General features: G+C 33.2%; 1 protein-coding gene across 2 annotated transcripts in view; it reads left to right on the top strand.

The window, feature by feature from the left end:
• ATRNL1 (attractin like 1) overlaps positions 1-21,991 on the top strand; it is a 683,154-nt gene that overhangs the window by 68,187 nt on the left and 592,976 nt on the right. For both annotated transcript variants that reach the window (XM_060286203.1, XM_060286202.1), the window contains exon 9: positions 19,963-20,146. In XM_060286203.1, the coding sequence (XP_060142186.1) occupies positions 19,963-20,146 (184 nt within the window). The remainder of the gene's footprint in view (positions 1-19,962; positions 20,147-21,991) is intronic.

Here is a 21,991-nt window from a genome sequence, read left to right as displayed (position 1 = left end):
ACAAGGGTGGTGGGGATGTCAGTAGATAACTGGTATGCAAATGTTTTATGTTCTGTCCAAGTAGAAGTAATGCAACTAAAAATGGGAAGAGAAGGAAGAGAGAAAGAGGAAAGCAGAAAAAGCACATGGATTGTTGGATAGATAATAGGTAGGAATCAAAGGATGCCATTTAATTCTTGGTATACCTAAGGGTCTGTTGGACCCAGTTTTGGTTTTTTCGTTTCTTTTTTGAGCAGGCCTAACTATATCTACGAAGACTGGTGTTTCATAAATTGCATTCTTTCTTAGAAGTCTTCCAAAGAACGAAGAGAACATTTACTTATTTAAAAAATACGGAATAAAATATTCTATATATGTAATTACCAAGGTGGATCTGTTGGACCCTTTTACAAATCTAAGTTACATGATGGGATCGTCGTGTTCTTATTTTTCCTATATTTTGAAACATTTTGTTATTTTATGATTCTAGGAATTCATTGCACATCAGTTGTTCCCAACTATGCTAAAATATTAAATTACTAAGAAAATAAGCTGTTTAGAAGGATGATGCCACAGTGAAATATATTGTCTATATTGTCATCTTTCAGTTTTCTTATTGCAGTGCCCAAATTATTTTATCAAATTTAAAGAAGGCATGAGAGAAAACTGGAGGCATCATCATAGTAGCCTGTTTTTAGCTTTTATTGAACACAATTGAGAATTAAAAATTTTTCATTTATTCCTATAATGATGATAGTGGAATTGATCATTTACATTAAATCTCAGATTATGACTCTTCATAAGATGATATCCTAAATAATTTTTTCAAGCTCAAGAATCAATGAGTGAACAATTTATTTTTATCTTTTAGTATATTTATGCCCCAACATTTATTTGACACAAAGAGGTTTGCTGTGTTTAAATTCTTACGGAAATTTGCAAAACGTAGTTTTTCACTATCGTCTTAGTCTTCTATAAATTATTTATAACATGACTTGATAACATAAAACAAATAAAAGGAACAATTGAACCAAGATAGTGAATGTTGATTACTATTGTTCCTGGTACACCTAGTATTATGTTAAAAATTAAGTAGGAAAGAAGAGAATTAAGGGCACTGTGAAAGGTATAAACATCAAGGAAACCACTAGAACAAAAATATAAACTTTCTTAAATACCAAAAAGAAAACATCAAATAGAAAAAAAAAACCCTCAGAAAAACATCATAATTCACACAGTAATTATAAAATAATATGACAGAGTTGAGATCCAACATATATATTGTCAATAAACATGAATGAGATTAAGTTGCCTGTTTAAAGAAAACATTTTCAAATTGGTGCATAAAGCAAAATCCAACTCTGTGTTGCAAATAGAAGACACATCTGAAACACGCTGATTCAGAAAGGCTAAAATGAAGGGATGAAGGAAGATTTACTAGGAAAATGGATACAATGAGAAAGCAGGTGCTGTGATCCTTATACCAGAGAAAGTAGAATTCAGGCCACCAAGACATTATATGAGATAAGAACACCTTATAATATAAAAAAACCCCACAATTCACCATAAAGATATAATATGTAATAGAAGAATATCAATGCACCGAGTAACCCAGCAACCACCTATATAAATAACGGAAATTATAGCTGATGCAAAGAGAAGTACATAGCATCACTGTCAGTAGAAAACAGGTCAAGCATTACTCTCAGTACTTGACAGGACAAAAGAATATATATATATCAAACAATACAGCTTGATTGTAGGCAATGTTATCTTCTCAAGTGCACACAGAAAACTCACAAAAAGTAAGTTGATCATATGTTAGGGTAAAAAAACATCGGTAGTTTCCAGAAGGCGGAAATATTAAAATTAAATACCTGAATATTAAATAAAGCCTTTTTGTTGGGTGAAAAGGGAAGTAAATACTAGCTTAAATTACAAAACTGCCGACAAATAATAACAGTAAAAACACCTATAAGAATCTATGAGATACTTTTAAAGCAGTTATCAGAGGAGTATTTTTAGCTTAATATTAAACAACTATATTAATATGATGAAACTAAATGAACCACATCCCCAACTCAAAAAGCAAGAAAAAGAACAACAAACTAAACAAAAAAAGTGCCAGAAAGGAAATAATAAAAATAAAAGCTGAAATTAATGATGGAAGAACAGAAAAAACAATAGATCAATTTATAGCTTACAACTTTTTAAAAAAATAATAAAATAGGGGCTTCCCTGGTGGCACAGTGGTTGAGAGTCCACCTGCCGATGCAGGGGACACGGGTTCGTGCCCCGGTCTGGGAAGATCCCATATGCCGCGGAGTGGCTGGGCCCGTGAGCCATGGCCGCTGAGCCTGCGCGTCTGGAACCTGTGCTCCGCAACGGGAGAGGCCACAACAGTGAGAGGCCCGCATACCGCAAAAAAAAAAAAAAAAAAAAGATAAGCCACTAACTCATTTAATCAAGAAACAAGGGAGAAACCACAAATATACAAAGTAAGAAATGACAATGAGGAAATAATATTGATAGGCAATTTAAAAAAAATACAAGACTGCTTTGTATATCTATACAAATAAATTTGAAAACTTTGAAGAAATGGATGATTTCTTAGAAAATAACAGTTTCCCAAAATTGAACCCAGTAGAGATAGAAAGTTTATATAGAGTAATTTCCATAGGAAAAAATAGAGAAAGCACCAAGCTTAGGTGATATTACAGGATAATTTTAGCAAACTTAGTAACAAGATAGTCCCAATTTTCCTAAACTGTTTTAGAGAATAAAAAGGGAAGGAAAACTCACAAATTTTTTTAGAAAGCAAGTATAACATTGCCACTTAAACCTCGTACATTTAGCACAGAAATAGAAAATTACATGTAAACATGTAAGAATAGCTAGGCAAAGATTACAAAGGAAGAGCTATGAGGGGACTTGTCCTACTATTTATTAAAGCATACTGCAAAGTCTCCATAATTAGAACAGTGTGACAGTGTGATAATGTGGCATGCATGTACAGAAGGACAATAGTATAGAATAAAAGTCCAGAAACACAGTCAACTAGATAAGGAGGTCTGTGATGGGCAGAGTATAGAACGGGTGGCTTCTCTCTGCTCTGTGATATCTGGGACCTCATCTGGGTAGACCTGAACAGCTGGGGTGATTTGAATGGGGGGGGCTGGAATCATCTGCAGGCTTTTCACTCATATATATTGTGTCTCAATTGTGATGGCTGAAGGCTAATCTCAACTGGGACAGTTTTTAGGTAACTTACACGGTCTGCATGCAGTTTGGACTTCTCAGCACGCCAGCTGAGTTTAGAAGTGTGTCCTAAGAAGGAACATCAGAGGAACAAGCATTCCACAAAAACCAGGCAGAAGCTGCATAGCTTTTATGACCTAGCCTTAGAAGTCACAGAGCACACGTCTGTACTCTCTTGATTGAAGCAGTCACAAACCCTTTGATTCAAAGGGAGGGTTCATAGATCCCACATCAGTGGTAAGAGTTTAAGAGAATTTGGGCTATGTTTTAAAACTGTTTAAGTATCTAACAGAAATACATATCAGTTCTATTGCAAGGAATTTATCCTGCAGATACAGCTCCAGAAACACAAAAATACGTTTTTTTTTGTATGCACAAGGTTATTTATTGTAACATTATTTGGAAACTACTTCAATGCTAAATGTAAGAGAGCGGTGGATAAACTCTGTTACACCCACATTAGTGGTCATGCATTTGTAGAAAATAATGATGAACTGTGAAATTAAATGGAGTGATTTACATGATATGTTGTGATCAAGTATATAGTATATATAATGTACTACTTTTTGTACATTAGCGAAGTAAGGGAAATTAGAAAATATACTTACGCCTGCTTATGTGAGCAAAAAACATCAGAAGGATGAACCAGACAGCAGTGATGTTGATTACTTACAAGGGGCAGTGGAGAATGGTGTGGAAAGGATAGGAAATGAAAAATGAAAATATGTCCCCTGAGTTTGTCTTTTTTAAAAATAGTTTGGACTTTCAGAAGCATATTGCCTTTAGAAACATATATTATCTATATATAAAAATTAAATCAACAAGGAAAGGAAGAAAAGAAAGCTCTAGAGTAATGCAAACTGAAACTAATGAACCCAACTGTGTTTCAAGTGAATAATACAGTCATGCTGAAAGGGGGAGAAAAGAACTAATCCAAGTGAGTTTTTAACACGGTGTTTGCCTTTAGTGTACGTGTGGTTGTGGGGAAGAACTGCCAACAAGTCTTTTAGGTTTGTATTTTGAAGGTTTTGGTGAAACAATTCTGAAATTACTTTAGATGTATGGTTAGACTGAAAGAATGAGTAATGTGTTGATACTTTTGGGAACTAGCGTTCCCAATGTGGAAGACAGGAGATACAAATACGAAATGGAGAAGGCCAGGGAGACTCCTGCCTGGATGGATTGGAATTGGAGGTATCAGCGTGAGCTTATGATTAGAAGGTAGATGGTTACAGATACTTGTTGATTCTTCAGAAAGGTTTAGGAGCGAAGATACTGCAGTAGTAGTGAACCTGTTGATTCCACATATTCCCAGATATAGTTTTTAATAAAATTCCTATGAAAAGAAACAGGGCTCCTTGGAGAAATGGCTGATTTTAGGGCTGTGGTAGGGAAAAATAAAGATGAGCTTGGTACATCTTTTATGTTAAATATGGAAGTGCTCAAGAAAATTCTGGGTTATGTCAAAAGAACATAAGGGTCAGCTTGAAGGGGGTTCCATTGTACAGTCTGGGATAATTTGAGCATCAGAATAGGAAAGCAATAAACTACAAACCACTGAAAAAATAGGAATCCATGAGCTTACACAGACTGATAGGCACAAATAGAGGAGAAGCCTCTTTCCTACACAGAATGCTAACTGGCATTGCTGGAGTTGAAAAATAATCATTTTGCAACAATCATAGTAAAAATTGATTTAGAAAAGAATCAACAATGGATGCTAAATCTGTGGGGTTGGGAATGAATTTTTGATGAGATGTGCATGATATTTAAGTGTCTTTCTCATAGATTGTTTATAGAGTTCAGGGGAAAAATAGTAACTATGTAGTGTAAAAATCGGTTAGAACCTTGTCCATGATCAAAATTTCATCTTAATATTAAGATAAAATGAACAAAATATGATCAAAATTAATATTACAAACCATGGGAAACTGGACATTGTGTGCCTCCGGATATGGTACCTGCTAAAGGAAACATCACTTAGAGCAGAGTTCTGTAAACTTTTTCTGTAAAGACTTACGAAGTAAATATTTTAGGCTTTGTAGATCATACAGTCTCTGATTTATTCAATTCTTCCATTGAAGTTTGAAAGCAAGCCATGGATGATATGTAAATGAATGAACATGCCAGTGTGCCAGTACATCTTTGTTTACGAAAATGAGTGGCTGACTAGATTTGGCCCAAGGAACATAGGTTACTGACCTCTGGCTTACAGTATTCTAACTGGGAGTGTATACTTGAATCTAATCATGAAGCATATCATATAAACTTCAAATGAGGAACATTTTATTTAATAAGGGGGAGAGGTTTATTTTTCAAGAATGTCAATGTCATGAGGGAGGAAGAAAGGCTGAAAAATTGTTCCAGATTAAAGAAGGCTAGAGAAACCTGACAGCTGAATGTGGTAAGTGATACAAGACTGGATTCTACACTGGACGCAATTCAATTCACAAAATGAAATATATATGTGTATTAAACAGTGTGTAAATGTTAAACTAAAACAAAATCCTTGTTCTTAAGATATACACCAAAATATTTAGGGGTAATAGAAATAATCATTTCTATTGTGTGTGTGTGGTGTGTTCACACGTGCATGTATACGTGTGAAAGAAAAAGAGATGTAGAGAGGGAAATAAACTAATGCTAAAACAAACGGGACAAAATGTTAACAATTAGTGAATCAGAGTAATGGGTATATGGGAATCCTTTGACTATTCTTGCAACCTGTTTGTATCTTTGAAATTATACCTAAAAGTGCTAAAATAGATTAGAGGAAAGAGATGTATGTTTTCTCATATTTGGTTATATAGGATATATATTTCAATAAGAATTCTTGTGAACTTAAGCTGACAGTAAAGGAAATGTCAGTTTGTCCTTTTTGCTGTACTTAGAATTATAGGATTTTTAGGGAATCTATAAATCTCAGAGGGGAATTTATATGCATGGTTTTACTAACTTGGGCCATAAAGCTCTTCTGGGTTAGTCCTGAGGGAAATTTGTTTCACTTTAGGTTAACAATACTTATAAACTTTCTAAGAATCTCAATGTGAATCTCAGTGTTAGTATAATATTAATGTTTCACTGTACTATTTTTCATGCCTTTAGGATTTGGGAGGTATAGTTGGGAAGCCATTATTAATGTCATTTTATGTTAACTTTTTTCTTTTGATTTAAAAAACCATTAGATATTGTATTTTTAGGAAGGTAATTTTTTTCTCTGTTAAGTGTGGTGATACTATATGGCTTTCTCTTCTCTTCAGTTCTTAACATCACATGTTTTTTCAAAATTCTGTGGTGAATTTCAAGTGTAAATTGGACATTGCTTTCAACCTACTGGTTATCTGGAAATATAGATCTACAGAACACAATGTTAGATGGTGGGAATTAGGAATTTTTAATACATGAAATCTCCCCTTTATAAATGATTCAATCATAGGAATCAGAACACAAACTTTAACTGTGCTTAAATTAGGTTTGGCATTTGTTGTGTAGTTTCATTTGTGAAGAACTTTCAGAACTAATTAGGTAAAGTGAAACAGTTGCAAAGTAATAAGTAAAATATTTTAATAAATTCCTAGGTTTGTGTGACAGAGGCCACTGTTAATATGGTATACATTTTTATATTTACTAAATGTTTCCAAAAATACCACAATAAAAATAGTTTAGTTTTGGTAAGTGGAATTAAACCATTTGCTTTTAAAACTTTATAAGCTATGTAAATATTATACATATATTTGAAAATATGCATTGGTTATATTGAAAAATTTTAGTAGATGTGCATTCAGGATTCAGAAAATTCTGGTTTTCTGTCTGTGCTCAACATTCTTTCATTGATGGAAGTGTCAGTCCCTTAAAAGGTAGCCATCCGATTATTTTACATATTTAAGATTTTTATTTATGTTTAGAAGAAATATGCATTTCTTGTAATTTGTACTTGGTTTTTCATGACTATATAGAACTGTACATGTGCAATTTAATCACTCTTCCACATATTGACCGTAAAATATTTTGAGATATCGTATTTTCAGCTTATCTTCCATTCTTTAGATAAGCATCTGAGTTCCTTCAGTCTTCACATAACAAGCTTTCCACTCACATCTTTTTAACAAGATGTTAATGATTTACCTTAACACAGATGTTAATGATTTAAAGAATATTTTCTAATAATAATAACAGGCCTTACTATGTGCTAGGTGGTGGTGTAAGCATTTCACAAGTATTAACTCATTTAGTCCTCAGCGTGAACATGCAAATTTGTGCTCTTTTTACCCCATTTTACAGATAAGGGAACTGAGGCACAGATGTCTCACACAACTGGCCAGTGATCACACAGCTAGTAAATGGCAAAATCAGGATTATGTAAATATAAGATACACATTATCTTAGTTGACCCGTAGTCATCTTTCTCACACTCCTGTCACAGGACAGACTGCTGTACTGTGATGATCTATTCAAACTTATCAGAGCCTAACAGAGCAGGATCTAATGTGAAACCATTGCTTTCCCTTGTTCTGGGCATCTTTTATTAATATTTTTATTGCAACCTAAATTTATACTTTATACTAATATTATTATTTTGACTTATAGTTAGCCTACAGACAACAAAACTTCTTACTTAGTTCATTGGTTTTTGTTGTTTATATAACTGCTGGGGAGTAAGGTATACTTTATCCTGTACTTGTCAATTTAATGTTGTAACCTCAGTGAAGGGCTTGACATATATTGTTAAAATAGTTTCAGCTCATCATTACTTTTGATTCATAATTCTGGTATCTAAAGATTTAATTAACTCCTCCTTTTATTAGGTCAATGGTTGTTTAATAAGTACAACTTCTATGCCTTCATCCTAGGAATTGACAAAAAATGTTGAAGAGCAAACTACTGGTATTAAAAAAAATAAGGATGAGAATGTATAGGTTAAAAGAGATTCAATAGACACATCAGGCAACTTCAATGTGTGGATCTCATTTAGATCCTGATTCCAACAAACTTCCAAAAAAAAAAAAATAAAGAAGAAGCTTATAAGATAATTAGAAATCTGAACATTAATTGGTTACTTGCTGATATTAAAAATTATTAACTTTTTTTTTTTGGAGAATCACAATGCAAACCTCTAGGGGTTTTGGAGTAAAGCCATAATCTCTTCTACAGATAACTTTTTGAGAAACAGTTTCTGTTTTGCTAGCCAGTATAATTCTTCCCACTGTCTGGAAGACTTTCAGTTGTTACTGCTTTTCCTAGAAATGCTTGGCGTAAGTCATCTGGAGTTCTCTTTGTGGCAGGATTTTAAAATTACAGATTCAATTTATCTGATAGTTCTAAGACTACTCAAGTTTTTTCTCTCTCGTCAGATTTGGTAACTTGATTTTATTTTCAGAATTTGTTCATTTTATCTAAATTTTCCAATGTATTGATCTAAAGTTCTTCATAATATGCTTTTAGTGAAGTTTAAAATATTTTATAGCCCTATCCCCTTTTATATTCCTAATATTGGCTGCCTGGGTCTTCTTACTTTTTGTCTTGATCAGATTCTCCACAAGATTGTAAATCTTAATACTTTTCAAAGTACCAACTTTTGAGGTTATTGATTTTCTTAATATATTCATTGTCTATTTTATTAATTCTTATTTTTATTATGACCTCATTTTAATATATTTTGATTTGTTATGTTTTTTCCCTTTTATATTGATGCTTAATTCATTATCTTTCAGGTTTTCTTCATTGAATTTTTAAAAATATATACATTTAAAGCTGTAACATAAACAATGTAAACATGGCTATAGTTATATCCTACATGATTTGGTATGTAGTATTTTAATTGTTATTTAGCTCAAAATGTGTTTAAGATTCCATATTAATTTCTTCTTTCACTAATGGGTTATTTAGAAGTGCAGTTTAAAATGTTCAAACATGGGGTTTTCTAGTTATTTATTTTTATTATTAATATCTAGGTTATTGTATTATGGTCACAGAACATATCCTATAGGCTTCCTCCCTCAAAATTATTATGAAATATTTCAAAAATACATAAAAGTTGAGATTGTGCAGTGAATTCTCATAGGCATACTACTTACCTTCTACAATTAATCTTTTGCTTTTTCACTTACCAGTGTATGTATCCATTTCTCTATCCATCTATCTATTTTTTTGGTGCAATTTAAAGACTGTTGCAAACATTAGTACACTTCTAAACATAATAGCATGCCTGTTGTTAACTAGAGTTCTGTACTCATGTTTTTAATGTAAAAGTTACATACAGTGAAATGCACAAATTTTGTGTACAATTCAGTGAGTTTTGACAAAACATACATCTGTAACCCAAATTCATATCAAGATATAGGACACTGACCATTACTTGAGAAAGTTCTCTCCTGATCCTTCCCAGTTGATACCTGCCCTGCTTCGTGATTTTTTTCATCATCAAATAGTTTTGCCTGTTCTGGAATTTCATGTAAAGGGAATCACACATCATGCACCCTTTTTAAAATAAGGCTTCTTTCACTCACCATGATGCTTTTGAAATTTATACATGTTGTGTTTATTAGTAATTTGTTCCTTTTTGTTGAGTGCTTTTTCAGTGTATGAATACATTGCAGTTTCTTTGTTCATTTTCTCATTGATGAACACCTGGGCTGTTTCCAGTTTTGGGCTGTTATGAATAAAATTTCAGTGACCATTCTTGTACAAGTCAACTAGTAGACATGTTTTTATTTCTCTTGTCTAAATACCTAAGGATGTTGGTTGGGTCAGGAGGAAGATATATCTTTAATTTTTTAAGAAAGTGCCAGACCTTTTTTCCAAAATGACCTAATACATTTGTTTATTAAGTGTAGTTAACTACTTGTGTTGTTCAAATCTTTTAGATCTTTACTGATATTTTGACTGTTCTGTCAATTGCTGGAAAGGGTACATTAAGGTTTCCATGATGATATTGATTTTGTAAATTTTTCCTTATAATTTTTCAATTTTTGCTTTATATATTTTGAAGCTTTATTACTCTCTTGGATTATTGATCTTTTAAAATTCATATGTAGTGATCTTTACCTTTAGTAATCTTTTTGCTGCTTTTCCCATAAAGACTGTTATTGTATTCTGATATATTGTGGTCATCCCGCAGAAGGGAATCCCCAATATTTGCTTTGGATGTTGAGGCTGATGGTGCCAAGAGAGTATGAAACACGAATACCAAGAGAGTATGAAAGACTTATTATTCACAAAATGAGGCTTTCTGACGTGTGCAGGGCAGGCTCCCAAGCAGGTCTGAAAATGGCTTGAGAGAGCAGGGAAAGGAGATTGGCTTGGTTATGTAATTTTACAGTGTGGGTAAAGTAAGGGAAACATTCATGCAAGCTGGGTCTTGCTTGGCTTAAATTTCCCCTTGGCACCATAACGGGGAGTAATAAAACAGTTGGTGCTTTATTTATAGTGATCCCAAGGTATCCTTGCCAGTCTTAATAAAAATCTTTATTATCTTTATTCATTATATTATTATATTATATATTTATATTAATATAAATATATTAATATAAATATATTAATATATTTATATAATATATACTAATATTTATATTATAATATATATTATTTATTATTATAAATCTAACTTATTAAAAATCTTTAGCAATTAACTTAATAAAAATCTTAATAAATTAACAATTATTTAACAATTAACTTAATAAAATTAACAATAAACGTAATAAAAATCTTTTCTCCTGTATTGTGCACTTCCAGTGATCAGTCATTCACATGAATAGTAATATTGTCTTGGAATAATGTGTTAGCAGGGAAGGTGGTGAGGAGTTGTTGGATTCTAGATTTGTTTTGAAAGTGGTGACAACAGGAATCACTGAGAGATCATGTAAAATGTGAGGAAAAGGAGTCAAGGATAGCTCTAAGATGTTTGGTTGAGCAACTAGAAGAATGGAGATGCCATATGCTAAGTGAGGGAGGCTGAGAAAGGCAGATTTACTTGTCACCAGCACATATGTGTGTGTGTATAAAAACATCAGAGTGCAACTTGATAAGCTTTAACAAATCGATATAGTTGTGTAAGTGCTACCTCAGTTAAGATATAGAACATTTCTATTTCTCCAGAAAGTTTACTCATGACCCTGTGCCGTCAGTCTCTCATGATCCTCTAGCTCCAGGTAACCACTGATCCGTTTTCTGTCAACATAGCTTTGCCTCATTTCAAATTTCATATAAATGAAATCATGTGGTATGTGGTCTCATTGTATTAGCATAATAATTTTCAGATTCATCTAAATTTTTGCTCATGTCAGTAGTTTGCTTCTTTTTAATCTTGAATGGTATTTCATTGTATGAATAAGATATAATTTGTTTATGTGTTCACTAGTTAGTGGACATTTGAGTCCAGTTATTAGGTCTTTTGAATAAAAGCTGTTATGAATATTTGCATACAACTCTTTGTTTGGGCATATGTTTTCTGTTCTCTTGTGTAAGTGCTGTAGAATGGGATTGCTGGGTTATTTGCAGTTATGTGTTTAACTTTATAAGAAACTTCCATACTGTTTACCAAAGTGATACTACCATTTACAACCCACCAGCAGTGTATGAGAGTTCCAGTTACTTCACATCCCCACCAACACTTGGTATTGTTTTCTTTTTAATTTTTGCTATTCTGGAATTGTAGTGATATCTTATGGTTTTTATTTGCATTTCCCTGATGACTAATGATACTGAATATCTTTTTATTTCAGTATTTGCCATTTATTTATCTTCTTTGGTAAAATGTATGTTCATACTTTTTGTCCATTTTGAAAGTTGGGTTGTTTGACTTCTTATTATGGAGCTATAAGAATTTTTAATATATTCTGGATATTAGTCCTTTCTCTGATATATGTTTTGCAAATATTTTTCCCCAGTTGTGGCATACCTTTTCATTTTTACAGTGTCTTTTAAAAGGCTGAGATTTTAAATTTTGTTGAAATACAATTTATCAACGTGTTCTACCTAAGAGATCTTTGTCAAGCTCAAGATCGTAAAGGTTTTTCTCTAGGTATTTAGTTTGGGCTCTTCTCAACCTCAGATCTATCACCTATTTGAGTTAAATTTCATATATGGTGTGAAGTAAACTCTGAGTTTTTTTCTTTTTTTTTTAACGTGTGCAGCTAAATTTATTGGTCACATATACAAAGGTTGGAATCAGGGTAAAAAGAGCAGTGCTAAAAATTAGTATAAAGCAGTGTTTCCTCGCCTTTCCTGTGTCATGATAACAATAGCAAATGATAATAAGGAACATGTAGAAAAGACATGATTTACAACGAAATCAAATTGCTAAACACCAGTGACTTTTTCTCATTTTTCTCATTATCCCTCTTTTTTGTTACTCAAGTAATAAATAACAATTACATAAAAGTCTGCAAATTCAAATAAGCAAAAAAAAAAAAGAATTACAGTTTTCAATAGCTATGACAAGTATAGAAGAAAGGCAGTGATTTTGTACATTTTTAAAATTGAGCCCCTGCAGTAAATTCACTCATTAATTATAATTTAAAAAAATAATGAATGATAGTATTTATAAGGTGTAGCAGTAAATGGATGGAGCTTCTCACTTGAAAGTGACCAGCCTGGGTGCTTAAGGCCTGAGATTTTTTTTAAGAAATAAATATACAGTTGTTCTTTGGTTGAAAGAGTTTCCTTTCCCCTTTGAATTACCTTGGTACATGTTTTGAAGAGTCAACTGACCATTTATGTATGAGTTGACCTTTGGTCCGTTGATGTATATTATGTTTAATACCACACTCTGTTGATTACTTTAGCTTTGTAAATCAGGCAGTGTCAGTCCTCCATCATTTGTTTTTGTTTGTTTTGTTTTCAAAAGTTTTGGACTCTTCTAGGTCCTTCACATTGCCATGTAAAATTTAGAATCAGCTTGTCAGTTTATTAAGAAAAAGCATGTAGGGATTTTAATTGGGGTTGCATTACATCTATAAAGGGGAAAATTGAGCCTTTAACAGTATTGAGTCTTCTAACTCATGGGCATGGTATATTTCAGCATTTGGCACCCTACAACTTTGCTGAACACACTTACTATTCCTTGTAGCTTTTTGGTAGATTCTTTCTTATTTTCTCTATAGATGATCATGTGTTACGCTCATGCTAATAAACATTCTTCTTCCTTTTCAATCTATATACCTTTTATTATTATACTGCTAGGATCTCTGGTACAATATTGAGTAGAGGTAGTGAGAGCAGATATTGCTGTCTTTTTTTTCATATTTTAGGAGGGAAAGCTCCAGTCTTTTAATTACTGTAGTATTACATTAGCGGTATGTTTTTTTAATGCCTTTTATCAGGTGGAGGAAATTCGCTTTTATTCCTAGTTTGCTGAGTATTTTTCATGAATAATGTTAAATTTTGTTAAATAATTTTCTGCATCTATTGAGAAGATCATTTGTTCTTTTATTTTCTTTGATATCTTAATATGGTGAATGACACTGACTTTCAGATGTTAAGCCACTATTGCATTCTTGGATAAATCCCACTCGGCCATAAAGTATTACCCTTTTCATATACTGCTAGAATTGATTTGCAAAAATTTTATTAAGGATTTTTATGTTTATGCTCATAAGAGATATTGGACTATAGTTTACTTTTCTTGTAATGTCTTTGTCTGCTTTTCCAGGCTGTAATGGTAAAATGATTTGGGGAGTGGTAAAATGGGGAGTGGTAAAATTTGGGGAGTGTTTCTATTCTGTTTTCTGTAAGAGTTTGTGTAGAATTGGTATTATTTCTTTCTTAAATGTTTGGTAGAGTTCACCCGTGAAACTATCTGGCCCAGAAGCTTTCTTTGTAGGAAAGATTTTGACTATGGCATTTATTTTCTTTAATAACTGTTAACAATATTCAACTTATCGATTTCTTTTTGAATGAGATTTGGTAGTTTGTGTTTTTAAGTAATATGTCCATATCATTTAAGATGTTAAACTTATTGGCATAAAGCTGTTCATTATATTCCCTTATACTTAATATTTGTGAAATCTGTAGTGGTATCTCCTCTTATATCTGATATGAGTTATGTGTGTCCTATTTTTCTTGTCTGACTAGAGATTAATAGGCTACTCAATTTTATTGACCTTTTCAAATAACCAGCTTTTGTTTCCTGTTTTCTATCATATTGATTAATGCTTTGTTACATTTCTTTTCTTCTTTGAGTTTTATTTGCTCTTGTTTTACTGTTTTCTTAAGATGGAAGAACAGATCACTGAATTGAGATTGAGACCTTTTTCTTCTTCTTTTTTTTTTTTTTTGCGGTACGCGGGCCTCTCCCTGTTGTGGCCTCTCCCGTTGCGGAGCACAGGCTCCGGACGCGCAGGCTCAGCGGCCATGGCTCACGGGCGCAGCCGCTCCTCGGCATGTGGGATCTTCCCAGACTGGCCCGTGTCCCCTGCATCGGCAGGCGGACTCTCAACCACTGCGCCACCAGGGAAGCCCTTTTTCTTCTTTTTAAAAATATAAGTATCGTTATAAATTTCCTTCTAAGCCAGTAGTTCTCACACTTGATGCATAGGAATCACCTAGAACGTTGTTAAAGTAGATTGCTGTGCCCTAATCCCTGATTTTCTTATTGATTATGTCAGGATTGGTGCCAGGGAATTTGCATTTTTAAAAAGCTTCCAGGTAAGGGCTTCCCTGGTGGCGCAGTGGTTGAGAGTCCGCCTGCCGATGCAGGGGACACGGGTTCGTGCCCCGGTCCGGGAAGATCCCACATGCCGCGGAGCAGCTGGGCCCGTGAGCCATGGCCCCTGAGCCTGCGCGTCCGGAGCCTGTGCTCCGCAACGGGAGAGGCCACAACAGTGAGAGGCCCACATACCGCAAAAAAAAAAAAAAAAAAAAAAGCTTCCAGGTAATGCCAATTGATGCTTTAGGGAACCACTGTTGAGAATGACTGCTTTAAGTACTGCTTTAGCTGTATCCCACACATTTTGAAATGTTGCATTTTTTGTTTCCATTTAGTTCAAAATGTTTTCTATTTTTCTGTGTGTTTTTTTCCTTTGGCTCCTGGGTTGTTTAGTAGTATTTTGTTTGATTCAAATATATGAAGATTTTCCCGATATCGTTCTTGCCATTATTTCTTGTTTAATTCTATTATTGTCAAAGACTATGTTTTTTACAGTTAAAATTTTTCTTGAGTCTTATTTTCTGACCCAGAATATGGTCTACCTTGGTGAATGTTACATGTGAATTTGAAAAGATCTGCATTCTGCTCTAGTTGGTTGGGGTGTTCTATAAGTGCCAATTATATTATGGTTGATGGAGTTATTCACGTCTTGTATATCGTTATTGATATTCTGTTCAGTATTTTTCTTAGTTCTTGAAAAACCAGTATAGAAACTTCCAGTTATGATTGTGGATATATCTGTTTCATTTTTAAGTTCTATTAGTTTTTGCTTCACTCATTTACTTATTTTTAATTTTTTACTATATAATTAAAATTAATTAATTTTAATTGAAGTATAGTTATTTGCAGTGTTGTGTTAGTTTCAGGGGTAGAGCAAAGAGATTCAGTTATGTATACATATATATCTATTTTTTTCAGATTCTTTTCCCTAATAGGTTCTTACAAAATATTGAGTATAGTTCCCTGTGCTATATACAGTAGGTCCTTGTTGGTTATCTATTTTACATGTATATTTCACTCATTTAGATGTTCTGTTACTGGGTGTTTACACAATTAGAATTGTTGGTTCTAATGATAAATTGTCCTCTTTCAGTCCCAGTTTCCTTCTGTTGTCGTTTCTGCCTGAAGAACTTATTTTAGTATTTCCTTTAGAGTAGGTCTGCTGGCAGTGGATCAGCTTAATTCTTTTTACATCTGAGAATCTATTCATTTTATGTTCATCACTAAAGAATATTTTTGCTAGGTATAGAATCCTGAGTTATAGTTATTTTTATAGTTATAGTTATTTTTCAGCACTTCCTTCTCTCCTGCATGGTTTCTTAGGATAAAATCACAGTCATTAACTGTTGTTCCCCTATAGGTAATTTGTTATTTTTCTGTAGCTGCTTCTGAGATGTTTTCTGCACTTTTAGTTTTCAGCGATTTCATTGTGGTGTGAATTTCTTTGAATTTATCCTATTCATGGTTTGCTCAGCTTCTTGAATCTGTGGGACTATTAATTTATTAAGTACTTTTAAATTTTACTTTTGTAGAGGTTACTCTAGAGTTTACAGTATGCTTATTTATCTTTTCAGATTCTACCTTTAATTAATGTTCTACCACTTCACATATAGTGTCAGAAACTCAGACTAGTATCCCTGCATTTCCCTCTTTTAATATCATATCTCGTATGTTATGAAGACCATAACAAAATTGTTATACTTTTTGTTTTGGACACTTAATTATCAGGTACTGAGAGGGAAGATGAGAAATGACACCTTTAATACCTACCCACATATCAGATATTTCCTATACTCCTCATTCATCTCTATAAATCCAGATTCTGGCTGGTTTCAAGTATCATTTTCATTCAGCTTAAACTTACTTTGGTCACTTTTTTATAGGGCAAGTCTGCAATAATATATTCTCTCCGTGGGTTTTTTTTTCCTTTATCTGAAAAAGGTTTTGTTTTACTTTCACTTTTGGAAAATATTTTGTGGGATATAGAATTCTACTTTGATAGTTATTTTTTGGTATAGAATTCTGGGTTAATAATTCTCAGTAGTTTAAAAGTGTAACTTCACTGTCTTCTGACTTGCATGCTTTCTGTTGAGAAGTCAAGTGGCATTCTTATTTTTGTTCTGCTTGTGCATCTTAATCACTTCATGCTATTCCTTGGCGTGGGTTTCTTTTCTTTCTTTTTTTTTTCTCCTGCTTGTATACCATTGACCTTCTTTGTTTTGTGGATTTATAGATTTCATTAAATTTGAGAAACTATTTTTTCAAACATCATTTCTGTCTACCTTACCACCACACTTCTTGGACTTCTATCATAGTAGATTAGACTACTTGACATTGTCATACAGGTCCCTGATATTCTGTTCATTTTTTTTCAGGGTTTTTGTTTGTTTTTTTCTGTGCTTCATTTTGGATAGTTTCTATTTCTATATTTTAAACTCATTGTTCTTTTCTCCCAGAGTATCTAACCTTGTGTTAATTCTATACAATGTATTTTTCATTTCCAGGAGTTCTGTTTGAGTCTTTTTTATCTTCCATTTTTCCCTTATCATGTTCATGTTTTCTGTAACATTATTGAACATATTTGAGTATATTTACAATAGCTTTTTTACAATAGCTTTTAATTCTGTCGTCCTTGTTATTTCTGTCTCTATTGATTGATTTTTCTTCTTGTTATGGGTCATATTTTCTTTGCCCTCTGTGCCTGTTAATTTTTTAATGCATTTTGAGCATTGTATGTTTTTACCTTGTTGGCTGCTGGACTTTGCTGTATTCCTTTAAAGAGTGTTGGACTTTCTACTAACATGGGGTTAAGCTTCCAGTGTAAGCATTTTGGGGGATTGCTTCTGAGGTCTGTTAAAGTGGATCCAGAGCAACTTTTAGTTTATGCCATCATTGTTTTTAAGAACAAATTGAAACCTAAATGAGTCACAATGTAGAGTTACTTAAATAAGTTATGTATCATCAATACAATGGAATTTAGCTGATAAAAAATGAAAAATGGGACCTGAAAAGATGTCCCAGATGTTAAGTGAAAAAATAGTTGTAAAATAGCATGATTTTTTGGTACAAATATTTACAGGTATGTATGTACATGCAAGTCATATACATTTGTTTTGTATATTGTAATAAAATATTCAGAATTATAGTTTGAAAATATTCTGAACATAACAATTTGTGAAAAATACCTCTAGATAGTGGGCTAGAGCATAAGGTAACATTCACTTTTGCATTATACAACGTTTTATTGCTACAATATGTTTTGATAAGAAGTATGTTTATCTTTTTGTGTTAAAAAGAGAGTGAATAAAAACATGAAAACCTTCAGTTTGGCTATATATATATATATATATATATATATATGGCTTTAATAAGTGTTTGAAGTATATTAAAGAAATTGTTCCTAAGTTATTATTAACTTCATTCTTTGGAAATTACTTCCAAAATGTAATGCCCATTAGTTGCAAGAGTACTCTGAAATTTCTTCAAATATGTTTAGTTTTCTCTAAGTAAAATTGGCTTTAACAACCCTTTTTGATACTTCTTTTATACTTCTTTTATGACTACTTTTATGACTGTTGAAGTATCACATTCTACACTACCTTAAAATTGTGTAAGTGTGAAGAATTTTTAAGTATCATCTTTATTTTCTGTTATTTGCTTTGAGTATTTTCAGTGAGTTGTCTAGTATGACAAAGTTGAGGTGAAAAGTTAGGGGGAAGATGGAAGTGTGGTCTGGGTGGATATTTAAAGACTAATAATAGATTTCTGTAGAGTTGCTCTTTATAATCTAAATTTTTTAAGGCCAAGGAGATGTGTATTTTCATCTTATTTTTAAAAACATGTCTTTCATGTGATTGGGGCTTGTTTTAGTGAATTTGCCATAGAAATAAGAGTCCCTTCTAGATATATCAAGCAGAATGGGAACTTAATATAGGGAGTTAATTACCAAAATACTAGAGACACCAAAATGAGGGGATTGCCCAGAAATCTGGAGCTGCTACATACCCAGGCTGGAGCTTAGGACCACATCTGTAATTGAGCTACTTACTGTAGGTGCTACTGCTGCCACTGCACAGGTGGTACCCCTGCTGCTGTTGCTATAAAACCACCACTGCCGTTACCTACTGTAGTCACCTACCTGTTCCTTCTGTTAGAGAAGAAAGCAGAATCTTTCTTCCTTTTGCCTTCTAAGCTCTCCCCAGTACTTTCATTGGTGGAACCTGATGGTAACACATCTGTCAGCAAGTCTTGGAAATTTAATTTTTAGGTTTTTATCAATAATACAAAGCACTCTTAGAAGGGACAGTGGGACTCATAACCAAGAGATAAAAGACCAGCAGAGTGCTAAAAATTGTTAAGGGCAAGAGTCATATCTTAATTTTAGTCTTTGTAATATCAGTGACTAAACTCAGAGCCTGTGACATAATAGGCTCTCATAAACTATTTGTTAAGTCTTTTTTTTCAGGTTTGTTTACAAATACAGAAATGTATGTGAGAATAAAGTTTTCATTTTCTCTCTCACATACAAAAATTAGGTATTTTCAATATTTCAGAGTTTAATTAAAATTTGCAAAAAGACCAGTCTTACTTACCTTCAATCCCTAGCACCCAACATAGTAACTAACTAGCACATATTTATTTATTTTTAAAATAAATTTATTTATTTATTTTGGATGCGTTGGCTCTTTGTTGTGGTGCGCGGGCTTCTCATTGTGGTGGCTTCTCTTGTTGCAGAGCATGGGCTCTAGGCACACGGGCTTCAGTAGTTGTGGCACGTGGGCTCAATAGTTGTGTCTCACGGACTCTAGAGTGCAGGCTCAGTAGTTGTGGCACATGAGCTTAGTTGCTCCGTGGCATGTGGGATTTTCCCAGACCAGGGATTGAACCCATGTGCCCTGCATTGGCAGGCAGATTCTTAGCCACCTAGCACATATTTAATAATGTTTTTTAATTAAATGATTATTAGGTATACTTTACTCATAAAATGTGGTATGAGAATGAACTTGTTGGTAGTTTGGTGGTATATTAGTTTTATTTCTAAATACTATTTGAGTTCATGATTTATCTTCTTTCTCTTACAGCATCAAACACTTGGCTTGTTCCGGAAACTAAAGGAGCTATTGTTCAAGGTGGATATGGCCATACCAGTGTGTATGATGAAATAACAAAGTCCATTTATGTTCATGGAGGCTATAAAGCATTACCAGGCAACAAATATGGATTGGTAGATGACCTTTATAAGTATGAAGTTAACACTAAGACTTGGTGAGTAGATTGGGCAGAAGTACGTTGTACATCTTGTACTGGTCATTTCACATATGCCAGAGTTTCTCTAGGGTACATACCTAAAAGTGAAATTGCTGTATGTGAGGATATTCACATCCTTAACTTTACTACCTGTTGCCTAATTGCTTCTCAAGTCACTGTGATAATGTACACTTCCACCAGCAGGGTATAAGTGTCCTTGTTTCTTCGTAGTCTCACCAATGCTTGGTAATTATGAGGATATTTTCCTTTTGCCAGTGCAGTGGATGTGAATGGTATTGTACTGATATTTTAATGTGCATACCCTGATTGCTATAGTGAATAAGCATATTTTTATGTGTTCATTTGCACTCGTGTTTTCTATTTAGTGAATTGCTTATTGATTTTTCTAGGTATACAAGTTTTAAAATAGAATTTTTGTTGTACTCATTTTCTTTTGTAGGGCCTGGGAAGTGACCCCCTTTTTGTTTTTAAACACTAAACACTCTTTTAGGCTTATATGAAATTACTTTATGTGTTTAAATGAAATACAGTTTTCCACCAAATTGTGATTTGTTCTATCCTCTTCACTGTCACTTTCAAACATATATTCTAATTTACACTTTATTTAAAAAAAGGAAGATGAAATTAAAAAAATGAAGACTTTTCCTTTGGGTAATTTTCCTAATTTTCATTTTTTTAGTTTAATAAAATGCAGTATTATATTTTAGTAGATAGGCTACCTTGCTGAGCTATTAGTAAATGTGTGTTTAGAGAAATTCTTTTTCAATGGGGAAATGGATTATTCTGGACTACTATTTCCACTGAGAAAAATTAGGAGTTACATCTTTTTGAGGCATCATGGGACTATAAAGACAGTCCTATTTGTTGGTCAAGATTAAGGAGAGATAGAATGAAAAGGGAGGTATGACTGGCATTTTGCACAACTTTTGTCCTTGAGACAATTATAAATCCTGAAAACTGCCTGAGAAACTGAGCAGAGCTTTCGTCAATCAATATGGAGGACCAAAATGGATTTCTAGGTGTGCCAAGGAATAGGGGTCTTGTTACACACTTCACAATGTAGTCTGGTTCCTGAAGTTCTAAACCTATGAGTGAGTATAAACTTACCTTTGAATCATCATGGTCTTTCATTGGTTTTGGTGCTCTGCCCATAGTCTAACTCGTGGCAGAGCAAAAGTAAATCCTCTCTTGAGGAAGACAATATCATACAGAGCCTCAAATTATTTCATATACAATATTTGTTACAAAACAAAAAATAATAAGGTTTAGGAAAAGAAAAGCCAGGAAAAAAACCCAGCCATTTGAAATATACCTATAGGACAATGGCATTTTCAGACAGAAATTTTAAAATAATTAGGATTTTATGATGAAGGAATTAAAATATAAGGTAGGAAAATATTAACAGACAACTGGAAACTTTTACTAAAGAATGAAATGGAAATTATAGAAATGGAAGTAGATTAAATGAATTAAGAATTCTTTGGATATGTTTACAGCAGGTTAGACACAGCTGAGGGGGGATTAATGAAATGGAAGATGGGTCAGAAGGAAATACCCATGTTGAAATAAAGAAAGACAAAGAATGAAAAATAAAACAGGGAAAGAAATATAAGGGACTTGTGGAAATGTTCTAACATGCATATAATTGAGGTCCAGAAGGAGAGGATCGAGAAGATAATGTGGAGCATTTTTTGAAGTCTTAAATGACTGAGAATTTTCGAAAGTGACAAAGGATAGCTAGCTACAAATTGAAGAAACTCCTTGAGTACCAAGGGGGTGAGTACAAAGAAACTTACACCTAGAAATATCACTGTAAAACTTATGAAAACCCAAATAGAATTA

This window comes from Globicephala melas, chromosome 16 (genome assembly GCF_963455315.2).
Source record: "Globicephala melas chromosome 16, mGloMel1.2, whole genome shotgun sequence".
In the NCBI taxonomy this organism is placed as follows: Eukaryota; Metazoa; Chordata; class Mammalia; order Artiodactyla; family Delphinidae; genus Globicephala; species Globicephala melas.
The sequence above is the reverse complement of the archived record's forward strand: the minus strand, read 5'-3'. Positions and strand labels throughout refer to the sequence as shown.